Here is a 13,893-nt window from a genome sequence, read left to right as displayed (position 1 = left end):
ATACACCCAAATTCTTTCTTATTCGTGTCTGTGCAAATTACTTATTGTTCATATGGTGACTCCGTAAGAGGCAGGCAGCCATTTTGTTTGGAATAGATGCTTTGGTCATTTACTAATTGAACAAATTCTAAAACAAGATCAGAAATGTGATCTGTAGAGAACCTTCTGGAGCACAGGGTACAAACTAGATTTCTGTAACAAATATACTTCCAATATAATCCTTTAATGAATATTAACAAGGCTTTTCTTTTGAAAGAATGCCCCAAAATTAAACAGCACACATCTCATGACAGCAAGACTGCAACTGTTTTGAATCTGAACTCATACAGTCATAATGTTTCCGCATTTCCATTATCGTATCGTTCCCTGTTAATCCTGTATAATCAATAATATTAACCACTTTAAGCATAAATATACATCGATAACAGGGCATGCTTGTAACCCCTAACCCATGCCCCAATCAACACCCTCTTATTTGCTGTACATGATTCAGGAATTTAAATCATTTCTGGTCTGGATTGAAAACGAAAGCTTTTCTGTAACTCTCATATCTTGAAACCAATACCAATGGATTGTAATCACCCTTACTAATAGTGGGCATATAATGCAAAACAAAAGCTGAAATCTTTTCAAACCTGTTTTTTTTTCATAAATTATCAGCTTGGCCAATCTGGATGTGTGATGTACTGTATATTTGTGTGTGGGTGGAAGTGTATATAAAATGTGTTGCATTGTCTGGGCAGAAACTAGCACGATGTCCATCTGAGAACACCTGCATGCCTGAAAATGCATCAAGAAATGGCCATTATGCAAATATATATATTTGTGGTAAAAGTTTGTGGAAGAACCACATCTGGTTTCACTCCAAGGTCTACCCACAACACTCCATTGGCCACCAAATAAAACTCACACACAACAATATCAATCAATAGGGACACAAATCAAAAAATAGCCAACAGCTACATGTGTGATATTTTCAAAAAACCAACATCTGCAATTTGCTTAGTGCAGCCCAGGACTACATCGGTCCAACAGTGATATCGGGCAAAGTCGCTTCATCACAGCGATCCCGTCTTTCCTGTGCATACTGCTCATTTCAGCACCGAATAAAGCACATAATCCCTTCTTACAGCTAGAATTGATTAATATAATTAATATAATCTTTAAGGTGACTGTTAAATCCTTACCGCGTCTGAGGCCGTTCCAGTCGATACTGGAGAAGAAGGGGTGAGAGCGCAGGCCCTCGTAGCCAAACCGTTCCCGTGCACCACACAGCAAACTCTGAACCAGGTCCAAGAACTGAGAGGTGGCCTTGGGGTCCTCAGGGAACTTCAGATAACGCTTGGAGATGAAAAAACAACTTTAATTTTAGGAATGGGACATTTTGCCTTACTAGGTTCAGTGTATGCAAAGAATAAAGCAAAACGAGGGAAGCTCTAATGAGTCGCCTTTCACTAAATGGGAAACGCAACCTAAACCTGCCAAAGCAATGTTTAAATAATATTTACAAAATGTAATTATTGTAAAGTTTAGGAAAAACTTGTAGGCATAATAGTATAATGCAAAAGATTAATGATCATAAAGTGTAATTGTTTCGCTTTGATAGTCATTATATTCAAACTGAAAAAAAATCCTTGCATTATACATTATATGGACAAAAGTTTGTCAACACAATTTGCTGTTATAAAAACCTCCACTTTTCTGGGAAGATGTTCACCAGATTTTGGAGTGCGCTTGTGGAGGTTTGTGCTCATTCGGCCACAAGGGTGTTAGCAAAGACAGGTACTGACGTAGGTGAGGTGAGGTGAGGTGAGGAGACCTTGGGTGCAGTCGACCTTATAGTTCATCCTAAAGGTGTTTAATAGGGTTGAGGTCAGAGCTTTATAGCAGACCCAGCAAGATCTTCCACTCCAACCCATCATCCAAAATCATCCAAATCATATCTTCATGGTGCTTACATTGTGCACAAAGGAATTTTGATGCTGATAGAGGTTTGGGGGAAAATTTTATCCAAAGACATCCTTTATAATTGTGTTTAGGCAAAAACCACATATGGCTGAAAAACTCAGGTGTCCTAATACTTATTTTGATTCACATATCTGCGAGAACAATCCTTGCAGGTCTTACCTGGAAGTTCATAATGTTATTGATGGTTTTAGCAGAGGTCCCATCAGTGAACGGTGACTTCATGTAGATCATTTCATACGCAATAACCCCCAAAGACCACCAGTCACACTCGGGACCGTAACTACATTGAGAACCTCCGTTTAGGGCTGAGAGAACCTCTGGCGCGAGGAAGTCCTGAGTGCCCACAGGAAGCTTGGAGGAGCCCACCTAAAACCAAATCAGTTATTAATTATGAGCTCATCATGACAATTATCGTAGTGATTATCAATGTCGTCATAATGCAGTAGACTCTGGTAAACTGTTATAAATGTAACAAAAGCTGATACCGGAAAGCGACTTAATAAAGGAAAACATTACCAACTTATTCGCGGTCAGTTTAGAAGCAGAGCCAAAATCTGCCAGCTTAACGTGTCCCGTACGGTCGATGAGAACGTTCTCTGGTTTTACATCTCTGTGGGGGGAAAGAGAGAATCATTTGAGGAGAAAGAAACTGAGTGAAATAGGAGCAGGATTCTGTTTTAAGATATATGAAGGGACTATTTTAAGAAGAACCAAACTAATACAAATGATATATGAATGAGACAATGGCATTTTGTTGAAATAAATATTAAATTATTGTGGCCGGTTCCATTGAAGAATTCGGCGTCCGTCTTAGTTATTGTGCAGTTTATAAAATAGCACTTGATCCAAGACGTGCTGTTGCCTTTTTGTTTGAAATTAAAGTCGTAAATCAGACATATAAGGAAGCTACTGCTGTTTATGCTGTGTCACAGGCAAGTAGAAAGGCAATATCTGCCCTCTCACACATACATGAGCTCGCAAATGCCAATGACTGGCTATTGCTGGTGTAAATGACAAGAATATGCCGTGCTTCCCACCCTGAGAACACGGCCAACTTTTCTGGCCACAGATGGCTGTGGCGGCTACGAGACGATGAATTGAAGACTTATCTGTTGTGCCGTTTAAATCTTTTTTGGAGCATATTTATAGCCCAAAGTGAGATATTCTAATTGCACGAAACTGCTTGGAAGTGGTGCTGCATCTCACTTGAGACAAAAAAAAAATGAACTTAGGTTTACTTAAACTCTACCCAGTACATACAACTCTCATCTAACTTCTGATTACCATTCAAGGCTGAAGTAATACATTTTTGATTTGTGTAGCTGGATGAAGAAAGCTATATTATAACCAGACTATACTTTTACGCTCCGTCTCTTTCACTTTTTCAAGACTTCCCCCCTTACCGAAACCCGCAATAAAAAGCAACTCACCTATGGACGTATCCCATCTGGTGCACAGTGTGGATGGCCTGCACCAGCTCTGCCAGATAAAACTGAGCCATCGACTCGTCAAACTGATCCTCGTATCTGTTCAGCAGTGCCATGAGATCTCCTCCAGGCAGGTATTCCATCACCTACAGGCACAAATCCAGATAACATTCTGCTCTCAGGGAGATTAGAGCACACACACATACATACACACACAGCCACAAGCACAGCACATCTGTTTATAGCGCTCTCTATTAAAGTTCTGCAGCAGGTGGATTAGAATTAAGTGCTTCCGACGCTCCGCATGTGAGGCTCAGCAGCGCCGATAAGCCGGCTAGTGAGAATGTGTCGACGTGCTAGCGGCGAGCAGCTACTTTCCTCTAATTCCCTTCAAGACATAATGCACGCAGCTCAAAACGATCACGCTCAGTATCGCGCACTATATTAAATAAAGCCGTGTTTTGATATGAGCTGAGGGCGTTTAAGAATCTAAAAAGCAAACAGGGGGGTGAATGATGTTTGTGATTAGTGATTAAAGTGATAATTAGCTAATGACAATTACTAAGTTCAACTGGCAACCTGAGAAGCTTCATTTCAGCTTTTAATAGATTTTCACTACCTGAAGGCCACTTAATGTTGCACTGAAAACGCCGAGAAGTCGACTCATTTCCTCAGTATGATGCAGAGGCACTTAATTTGTATACGGACGATCCATTTTGCACAATCTTCTGTACTGTACTGGGCGGCGCTATAGCGTTACTCTTTTACCTTGTCCTGTTTTTTTTGCACTAAATGGTGCACATGTGCACTTTGTGTTGTTGCAGAGTTATGTGTACTTCTGTGTTCCTTGTGTTCCCTTTTGTTCATTTATGTTGTTTGCTGTAGCACCACGGTCCTGGGGAAAGGTTGTTTTGTTTCACTGTGTACTGCACTGTATATGGTTGAAATGACAATAAAGCCTACTTGACTTGAGTTGCTTTATAAAAGAAAACCATTCAGGGTTATGTAAAGCTAATTTACAGCCAGAAAACTTCACCTTAGAAATAAGCCTGATCCATTGCATGGCAACATCGTGATTCACAGCTTTATAAGGTACTTTTGAAACGGTGTACTTGTTACCGGCCTAGAAACACTTCCAATAATTACAAACTGCACCTTTAATCTACTCATTAGAACATGAGCATTACCTAAATACCAAGAGCTACAGTTAGGATGAATGACTCACGGGTTGATGACCGTTATTTACAGCTGAATGGCACTGTAATTGAACTGAACTCATTTACCGACACACAGAGTTGCCAGATCTGTCATTTATCCGCTGGACTAGGACTGAACCCTACGTTGTTGTTTTTTGTTTCACTAAATGGGTTTTGAATACATCTTGGCCATTAAGCCATATTAACTCTTCATCAACAACAACAAACACTCTTCATCAAAATGACCCTACGATCATCATGAAAGTATTTCGCCATGCAAGCAACAAACGCATGAATTGCACCAGCAGCTCTCAACATGAGCTTTGTATATCACATGAATGCCAGGTTAGTCATGAGAACACTGCTGTTAAAGTAAGATAATCGAAACACAACCTAAAGTGAGGATGTTACCACAAAAAAATTTAATATAAAAAAATAATACAAATATTTAAAAATCCAATAAAAAAATTAATAAATATATATAGATGCACAGCCTAGTAGGTCAATATTTTAAAATAAAGAAAACTCAGAAAATGTAAATATAAAGATTTTTTAAATATATAATATTGCAGATATTTATTAATAAAAAAATAGAAAAAAAATAGCATAATTAGATCTTTTCATGTGGATTTAGTTGCATACACTCAAATTTCGATCATTTTTTTTCTATTTTACAAATTGCCTTCACTGTTAGCAAGTGAAATTATTCTAAACTTTTTTTTCTTCAATGAAACTCATTTGTTTCATGACAAATGAAAGGCAATTAAGCCTCTTGTCATTCTTTAAATTGTCTTGGATAATAAGATAACTATGTTTCCTTAAAAAAAGATATTTGCATGAAATAAGCAAAAAATATTGAACAGTAGTCTTTAAAAAAAAATAATTTTACTCAAAACTGTTACTTGCTAATATATCATTTTTTGAAGATTTTGTGGAAAGTACACAAATCATATTTCCTCCGGTTATTACTTGAGTTATAGAACATATACACAGCCATTTTGTCACTAGTCTTTCTTTTTGCAGACTGTGCAGCTTTCAGAGCTGCTGTTACAGAAAATGAATTAACATCTTGTACAAAAAGTGTTTTAACTGACAATATTTACAGCAAAACTAACCTTGAAGAATTAGTTTACTGGTAAATAACTGATTTAAAAAAATAAGTTTTGTGTTTTTCCATTTACAAACTTGTTCAATATGCAAAAACTGTCACGCATTATTCATAAGACCCGCCAGCAACATAAAGGATGTGACTAATCCACAAACACACACACACACACACACACACACACACACACACACACACACACACACACACACACACACACACACACACACACACAGAAATCTTTCTCAGTATCTCTTTATCTGTGTTGCATCAGGCAGTTGCCTGTGTTCGGGATGTCGAAGCGTATTTTACTTTAAGTGCGTGACATTTCCATAGTATTTGCATATTCAAAGATAAATCCATTTCTGACTTAGAACAAATAAATGTCATTTATAGCATACATAAATAGGAAATAAGTAAAAACTGCTGCAAGAAGCAAACTGAAGAGGTGGATGTGTGGATTTCCAACATAATAACGACCACAAAAACACCGCCAAGATGACAAACGCCTTCCTGAGGAAGTTGAAGGTGATGGTGATTATGATGGTGATAAAGTGGCCAAGTATGACTTTAGACCTAAACCCTATTGAGCACCTGTGGGGTATCCTCAAGCAGAAGGTGGAGAAGTGCCATGTGTCTAACATTCATGATGTCATTATGGAGGAGTAAAAGAGAATCCCATATATAAAAATATAAATATATAAATAAATATATATTTTTTTTTAAATTAGTTTTAATTTAGTCTTATTTTGTTCTTGTAATCTAAAGCAGCCTCTGGCAAAAGATCGATCTCATCTTAAATAAAAGCACAAGTGCCTGAATACTTATTTACTTAATACCCCTTATTTTATGAGATAACTGCGTGAAGTTTCACAGCACCACTGCTGCGCTTGAAGGTTTTAAATCGAAATTGCCCGCTTTTCGCTTTCTCAAAGACATCAGATCAGATACATGGCTGCTCCAATCTGTTCCAAGAGATCGCCTGCCAGATGCGTGCTCGGCCCTGTGTGCAGTTGGATGTGATATGTCTGATTCAGTACGGTGTGATGACACTATGGCTCTGGTCAGACATTCACACAAAAAAATTTTTTTTTTTTTAAAGCTGTGATTTAGGACCCTTCAGAACGACAGCTCCAGCACATCAGTGTCAAATTCCCTGAGGTTTAATGTGCACCACAGAACCATGCAGAGACCTTGCGGTTTCCAGAATGGGCACTCTGCAGAGCTCTAACAGAGCTGTGTGTGTGTGTGTGTGTGTGTGTGTGTGTGTTGTCTCACTCACATTCCCCCAATAACACACAGGAGCTTTGAGAATGTGTAGTGATGCATTCGCGCACGCACACCATGAATGGGAGGCAGAGCTGCCAGACCGTAAACGGCAGCCGCAGCATTCTAGTCCACGTTACCTAGCAACAAGGTAGTGAGGGTCTTTTAACTCCGGTGTTTAGACAATGACAGATTTGGGTGGATTTTTTCTTTTATGTTCCGTTCTTTTTTTTCCCCTCTCTTTTGATTTAATATGCACAGGTCACGTTTTAGGAAGCGAGCAGTAAGAAGAGGGTGGATGGAAGTTTTTTTTTACGCTTGAATAAGAAAAATCATTTGCGCAGATAGAGATGTCTGGGTTTACTCTCGTGAGAATCCCGCTTCTTCCAAATCTCACCACACCCCGCACATGAGCGGGGGCTTCACAGGGGCTTCACGGAAACCAAGATCCATTCGAACTGCGTGTGAAAACATACATGCAGGGGGCTGGGGGGGGATGAACAATGCGTAGCCAGGGAAATCCCGTTCTATGTGAAATGGCTGGTTTAGAGAGATACCCTGAAAGTCGCACTGGAGACGTCGCAGTGGAAAACCGTTGTCACGTGCAAACTTATTAAACCTGATAAGATTCGATCAAGTCCTTTGAATTTTTCAATGTTTTTTGTAACACAGTTACGTGGAATTCGATTCGTATCCATTCTTTAATGCGACCGGATGAAATGTTGCACCAGTATAACCACTTAACATTCGAATGGCAAATTTACATACAAAAGGTGAGCCACGTGTGAAACACTCCTGAAAGAGCTTTAAAAAAAAATCCCCCTATAGAATCTGTAGTGTCTTTATATACAGGGTTTTACAGTAACCACTAGGCGATCGGGGGCAAAAGATGTCGCTTGTCTGTTTCAGTTAAGATATAATCGGTTTGTGTGTGGAAAAATTATGACAGATTTTGTTACAATAGTGGTCTAATGCCTACATTTGACACGTTACACGGCTACATTACACGTCTTGAAGCTGCTGGAAGTCACCATAAAACATCATTCAACATAAATACAATGAATAGAATGCAACTGGGAATCTATATCCTGTATACACGGGAAAAAAGCTTGGGGACACCTGACCATAAGATCCGGATGTGCTTTTTGAACATCCCATTCCACAAATCTAGTCTCCATTTGCTGTTATAATAACCTCCACTCTTCTGGTTAAATGTTCCACTAGACTTTATAATGGGTTTGTAGAGATTTGTACTCGTTCCACAAAGGTGTGTTACAACTCATCCCAAAGACGTTTGAGGGCAGAGCTCTATAGTGGGACTCATCATCTTTCATTCCAAACCATGTCTTTACAGTGCTGGCTTCATGTACATAAGCATCGTCAAGCTGGAAGAGGTTTGGGTCTCCTAGTTCAAGTGCAGGGGGGGTCGTGCAGCCCCATCCAAAGACATCCCCTACACAATCGTGTGCCTTGAACTTTGTGGTAAAATCTTAGGAAGGAACTACATATAGCTGGAAAAGTCAACACTTTTGTCCATACACTGCATGTAAATTCAAGCAAAATGTCATCACCAAGAACGCATTAATTTGCTTAAAAAAAATAAAAATTATAATGAATACGCATTTGAATACTAAATATTTAATGAAGTTCAAATAAGGCAGAATCCAGCACCCTTCATTTGCGTTTTCTACAGTTATCAATTATAAAATCTGGAGCACCAATATCTAATCTTTGAAGAAAGAATTATAATACATTTTACTCGAATAATCTTTTCAAATGTTTGTGTGCCTTACGATGGGAATCTGGATGAAAATAATAATTCATGTATATTTATAAGAAGACCCAAGATGGTTAAGAGTCCCTCTAGTGGATAATAATAAGCATGACAATAGGCAAGAAGTGGAATCTGAATATTCTACTGTACAGGAAGCGCAGTAACTTTGTGGCTCCTCTTAAACATTCCCAGCATTAAATGCTGTATCTGTACCTTCTTTGGTCACTGTTACACAGATCTCAGAGGCACAGAGTTTGGAGAAGCAGGACAAAATAGATTCCAAGCAAAGAACACAATCAATGGCGGTGCATTGAGTGTTAATAACGGGAGGTTTCTCAGAAATGAACTGAAAGCTTTATGCAACTCTCGATTTCTCTGAAATCATGATTTTATAAGAGAACTAACAGCTTTCTTTCTAGGTCAATAATGTGACGCAACAAAAATTAGCCAACTGCAAAGAGAGAAAGAGAAGTGTCTGAGTCGGCCTCCATTCATGTGCTCTATTATTCAGCTGGGAAAAGAAATAATAAAAAAAATACCACTTAAATACCTTAAAAAAAAAAAAGAACACTGAGGTCATTCCTGACCACGACACTAATGATAAAAACAGCCCATTCATTCCACCTAAACAGACCTTGTGTAGAGTGCAGAGTCTCGTGAGATGAAATTTAAAGCGTTGGTTCTATGGATGTTGCTGTACTGCATGCTGTATTTTCTACATTATGCAAAGCACGTGTTTGTTTTGTATTTTAAGTGCGCTGCGCTGCCTGACAGGCGAATTCACCTGCCTTTCTCTGTTCAAACTGTGGCTGCTTTATGAGTCACACACAAAAACTCAGATGTGATCATCTCTGTTCCTGCTCAGGAGCTCATTTCCAGGCCATAAAAAATGTATCCAAGATCCACAAAATAAAGAAAGCAAGCAGACCAATTAACTGTATGGGAAAGTGCTGCTGTTTCTAGACCTGTAAATGACCACGAGCTTTTATTTTTAAATATTAAAAATTAATTCAGCCTCGTCTTAGCTTAATATATATGCATATAGCTGCAGGTTTAAGATTCCTGACCATTGTGAAGCCTGAAACAGGAAGTCACATGACTATTAGAACAAGTCATGTTGTTTGGGAATGACTTCCTTTCTTACATGAAGTGTGTTTGTGAAGCTCAGTGTTGAATTCCCAGGACCGCACCCTGGGATTTGTAGCGCTCGATCGAAGTACCGAACTCGAGTTTAAACCCAAGTTATGTTCGAATAGTTCACGTGAGTCTAATTCGACTTACTAAGTAAACATTATCCTGGTCCTGAAAGGCATGCTGGAGCTGCGGTATCCAGGGACTGGTGCTGAGAGCCAGAATGGCCCGCTCCTCCTCGTAGAACGCCACCTAGAGGAGAGATGGGAATGGAAAAAACATACAGTAAACATGCTGAGCATAAGTGAGTGAGGCAATGGCAGATTTTTTATTGGATTAATACATCAAATTAGAAGACTTTGCTTGGTTAAGGACATTTAACAACATTTAATAAGGAAAAGCTTTTTTATTTTATTTTGAGGTCAGACTGCACATTTTATATTTTGCTCAATAGTTTTATTTTATTTTGGTTGTTCATTAGCTTGGTTAAAACCCATAATAGTTCGGAGGTGTCTTACGTTGTCCTGTGTGCGCAGGCAATCCTTGTCCATCACCTTCATGGCATACACGTCTCCTGTGGTCTTCTCTTTCACCACCTGCACCTCCGCGAAACGGCCCCGGCCCACCACTCCTCTCACCTCGAAATCTTTCTTGGACGGCTGCAACTGCTGGAGCTCTGCCACCACATCTGAGACTGACACACACACACAGAAAGTGTTAAAAAAAAAAATATCTCTATATACTGCACCGATATGAACCGCACATTATCTTGAACAATAAAAAAAATTAAAGCGAGCACACTCCAGCATTAACTTTTTAATAAACCGGATATCGGTAAAGGACTTACATTTGTTGACAAATCTGGCCACATGCTTGAATTTCATGAGCTCTGGAGAGCTGCACTCTTGATGGAGTAGAAGCAAAGCATCTAACAGGGTCTCCCTCCTCAACTCGCTTCCTCCAGCCGAGCCGTACGCACTGGTCTTCCCCTAGAGCATTATTACAACCATATAACAGCATAAAGCAAAACACAGACAGAAGAGATTCTAGCCATTCAAAATAACCGTCTATATCACTGTATAAACTTGTGGACACTTGACCGTAAGATTTGTATGTTTTGAACATCCGAGTCCACATTCAGTTGTTATAATAACCTTTATAACGACTCTTCTGAACAGATGGACCACTAGATTTTGGAGTGTGTAAAGTCAGGTAATGATGATGTTGCAGTCACAGCTCTATAGAAGGCCACTCAAGATCCTCCACCCCAAAACCATGAAAAACCATATAATCATGGCGCTGGCTTTGTGCACAGGTGCATTGCCATGATGCAACTTGTTTGGGTTTGTGACTTCAATGAAATGAAAAATGCAATGCTTCCACATCCTAAGACATTCTATACTATTGTGAACCACATGTGGAAGAACCACATATGACTAAAAAAGTCTGCATACGTTTGCATGTCTGATTACCAGAGACAAGAATTATTTGCCTTTATAACTGCCTTCAATCTCGGAGGCTATCAATCATAGCCTCAATACATCTGAAATCAAGAGAGGCACATAGCGAAATGATTCTCAGTTAGCTTTGCCCTGTGTTTTTATTGCAGGATTAATGATGCATAAAACTCTGCAGACTGGAAGACAATTATAATGGTAATGCAGAAATTCTTAAATTCCTAAATTCAGCAGTTTACATCTTCAGCTATAAAATAAAAACACAATCAAACAAACTGAATCTTAATATAATTCTTTAAATGTGTACAATATTATTCCTATTTTTCACAGCCAGGAAAGAATTATCAGATAATCAAGTATCCTTTTTTTGTTGTTGTTTTACCAAGAAAACACAGCCGAAGGTTACAAACTTTATGCTCTATGTTTGTAACCTATATTGAAGTAACGTTCTTAAAAATAAACGCTGATCGTCGAAAAATGTGTCATTCCTTTTTTATTATGGATAAAAAGAGCAAAAGTTTTTAAGAGAAAAAAAATTCATCCTTCATTCCGATGCCATTTCTCTCAAGAGGATTCGAAAGTTTATAAGATCATAATCATAAGACAGTAACATATACAGCAGGCGGTTTAAGATAATGCAGTGTCCCTAATAATGATTGCACCAAATAATTTCTCTGTTTTGATCATTTGACTACTACAGAGAACATGATTGCATTATACAATTAAAGTCGACTTCGTTCTTCAAATTGATTGTAATGGATGCTGCGTCTTGATTTAAAGAATCAACAGCAATAACAACAACAACAAAATTACCGGAAACGGTTAAGGCTCTGGGTTACTGATTTTAGGGTCGGCGGTTCAAGCACCACCAAACTGCCACTGTCGGGCCCTTGAGCAAGGCCCTCAACCCTCTCTACTCCAGGGGTGATGAACCATGTCTGATCCTGTGCTCTGACCCCAGCTTCCTAACAAGCTGGGATATGCAAAGAAAAAAATCGCACTGTTCTGTAATGTATATGTGACAAACAAACAAAAATCTTCACAACATAAACAATTGACTGATGCCAACGAAATGCTTAATTTGTATCAGTATAGAGAAGTTGTAGAGATACGTTTTGGAGACAAAGCGAGGGAGGCGAGATTGAGATGGTTTGGACATGTTCAGAGGAGGGACGTGGGGTATATCGGTAGGAGAAATCTGAGGATGGAGACACCAGGAAGGAGGAAAAGAAGAAGGCCAAGAAGAAGGTTAATGGATGTGGTGAGGGAAGACATGCAGGTAGTTGGGTTGAAAGGGGCAGATGTAGAGGACAGGGGGGTATAGAGACGGATGATCCGCTGTGGCGACCCCTAACGGGAGAAGCCGAAAGAAGAAGAAGAAGATGATAGAGAAGTTGTAGAGATGGATAAAGGTTTTAACAGTTTTGCCTGCAGCATTGTTCTTTTCTCCCTCCCTCACTCACTTGCCAAATATCTCATTCACTTAATTCAATCGTTTAACAATGAAATGACACAAAAACCTTTTTGCTGATGTTTATACCTGTAAGAGCTGGTTAAGTCTTGAGCAGCGGCTGGTGATGTCCTCCACCGAGGCCAGATCCTTAAGGCTGCCATGTCCTCCATATTTAAACTTCAACATCCCTGGAGAAAATAAACACAAATCAGTTTACATGGCAGGTGGATTTTAAAGTAGAGTGAATAAACACAAAACAGGAAATTAGACTGCAGATTTGAATAATAAATCTAGTTGTTTTTTGTTGCTTTGAGCTGAACGGCCATGTTAAGGGCAGTGGTTCTGTAATTGCATTGATAAGACTGGAATGAGAACCGCTAACGGTCAACATGGAGCCATTCATTTATCATCGAACAAGCTTACAGTTCAGCTCCAAAGTCTTTGGTCGACTCGATAGATAAAAAAATAAACGAACAAAGAGACAAATAAAGAAACACAATTCGCACTTAAGTCGCTTTTCCCTACTGTTGTTGGAACCTCGTTTCCAAAATGTCAAAACACAAAATGTCAAAGCCAAAACCAGCACGAAAACGACTCGGTTCTTACCAAATACATATAAGTGTTGTTTGTAGTGTTATATATATTTTTTTTTATATATTTGTTAAGCGCGTCAGCAAACCACTTTGTCTAAATAAATCCTCTTTCATTCAAAAACATCCCCGCTGCCGCTCCTCCACCTGCTTCTGCTTCTGCTGAAAGCTGGCACTTCCGGGTAACTTTCAAATTTTGCGCGCAATCCCAAACAGCTCATTGGCTCTAATGGGGATGACGTCACTAACATATTTCAACCCCGCCCCCTTGTATCCTCGCCCTTCTCTCAGGAAGAGGGTGATTTGACACGTGACAAAACATTATGTGTACTGTACTTCCAAAACAACATACAAGAACAGAGCAAGAAATGGACATTAGAAACAAGACCTAAAGTGGGAATGCAATCAGATTCGAAAGATTCTGGATTCTGCGACCGAGTCAAAAAAAAACAAAAACAAAAAAAAAATTATAAATAAATAAAAATAAACACATATATATATATATATATATATATATATATATATA

The 13,893-nt window shown here is 38.9% G+C and overlaps 1 protein-coding gene across 6 annotated transcripts in view; it reads right to left on the bottom strand.

Annotated features, from left to right (window-relative positions):
* Positions 1 to 13,535, bottom strand: part of cita (citron rho-interacting serine/threonine kinase a) — a 94,820-nt gene extending 81,285 nt beyond the window's left edge. For all 6 annotated transcript variants that reach the window (XM_046838943.1, XM_046838947.1, XM_046838946.1 and 3 more), the window contains exons 1-9: positions 13,384 to 13,535; positions 12,865 to 12,965; positions 10,715 to 10,856; positions 10,386 to 10,561; positions 10,018 to 10,119; positions 3,399 to 3,541; positions 2,485 to 2,578; positions 2,128 to 2,334; positions 1,188 to 1,341 (exon numbers count right to left, since the gene is read on the bottom strand). In XM_046838943.1, the coding sequence (XP_046694899.1) occupies positions 1,188 to 1,341; positions 2,128 to 2,334; positions 2,485 to 2,578; positions 3,399 to 3,541; positions 10,018 to 10,119; positions 10,386 to 10,561; positions 10,715 to 10,856; positions 12,865 to 12,963 (1,117 nt within the window). In that variant the 5' untranslated portion in view covers positions 12,964 to 12,965; positions 13,384 to 13,535. The remainder of the gene's footprint in view (positions 1 to 1,187; positions 1,342 to 2,127; positions 2,335 to 2,484; positions 2,579 to 3,398; positions 3,542 to 10,017; positions 10,120 to 10,385; positions 10,562 to 10,714; positions 10,857 to 12,864; positions 12,966 to 13,383) is intronic.
* Between the last annotated feature and the right edge of the window lie 358 nt (positions 13,536 to 13,893).

The sequence above is a fragment of the Silurus meridionalis genome, chromosome 25 (genome assembly GCF_014805685.1).
Source record: "Silurus meridionalis isolate SWU-2019-XX chromosome 25, ASM1480568v1, whole genome shotgun sequence".
In the NCBI taxonomy this organism is placed as follows: Eukaryota; Metazoa; Chordata; class Actinopteri; order Siluriformes; family Siluridae; genus Silurus; species Silurus meridionalis.
Note: the sequence above shows the minus strand (reverse complement) of the source record. Positions and strands in the feature narration are given on the sequence as shown.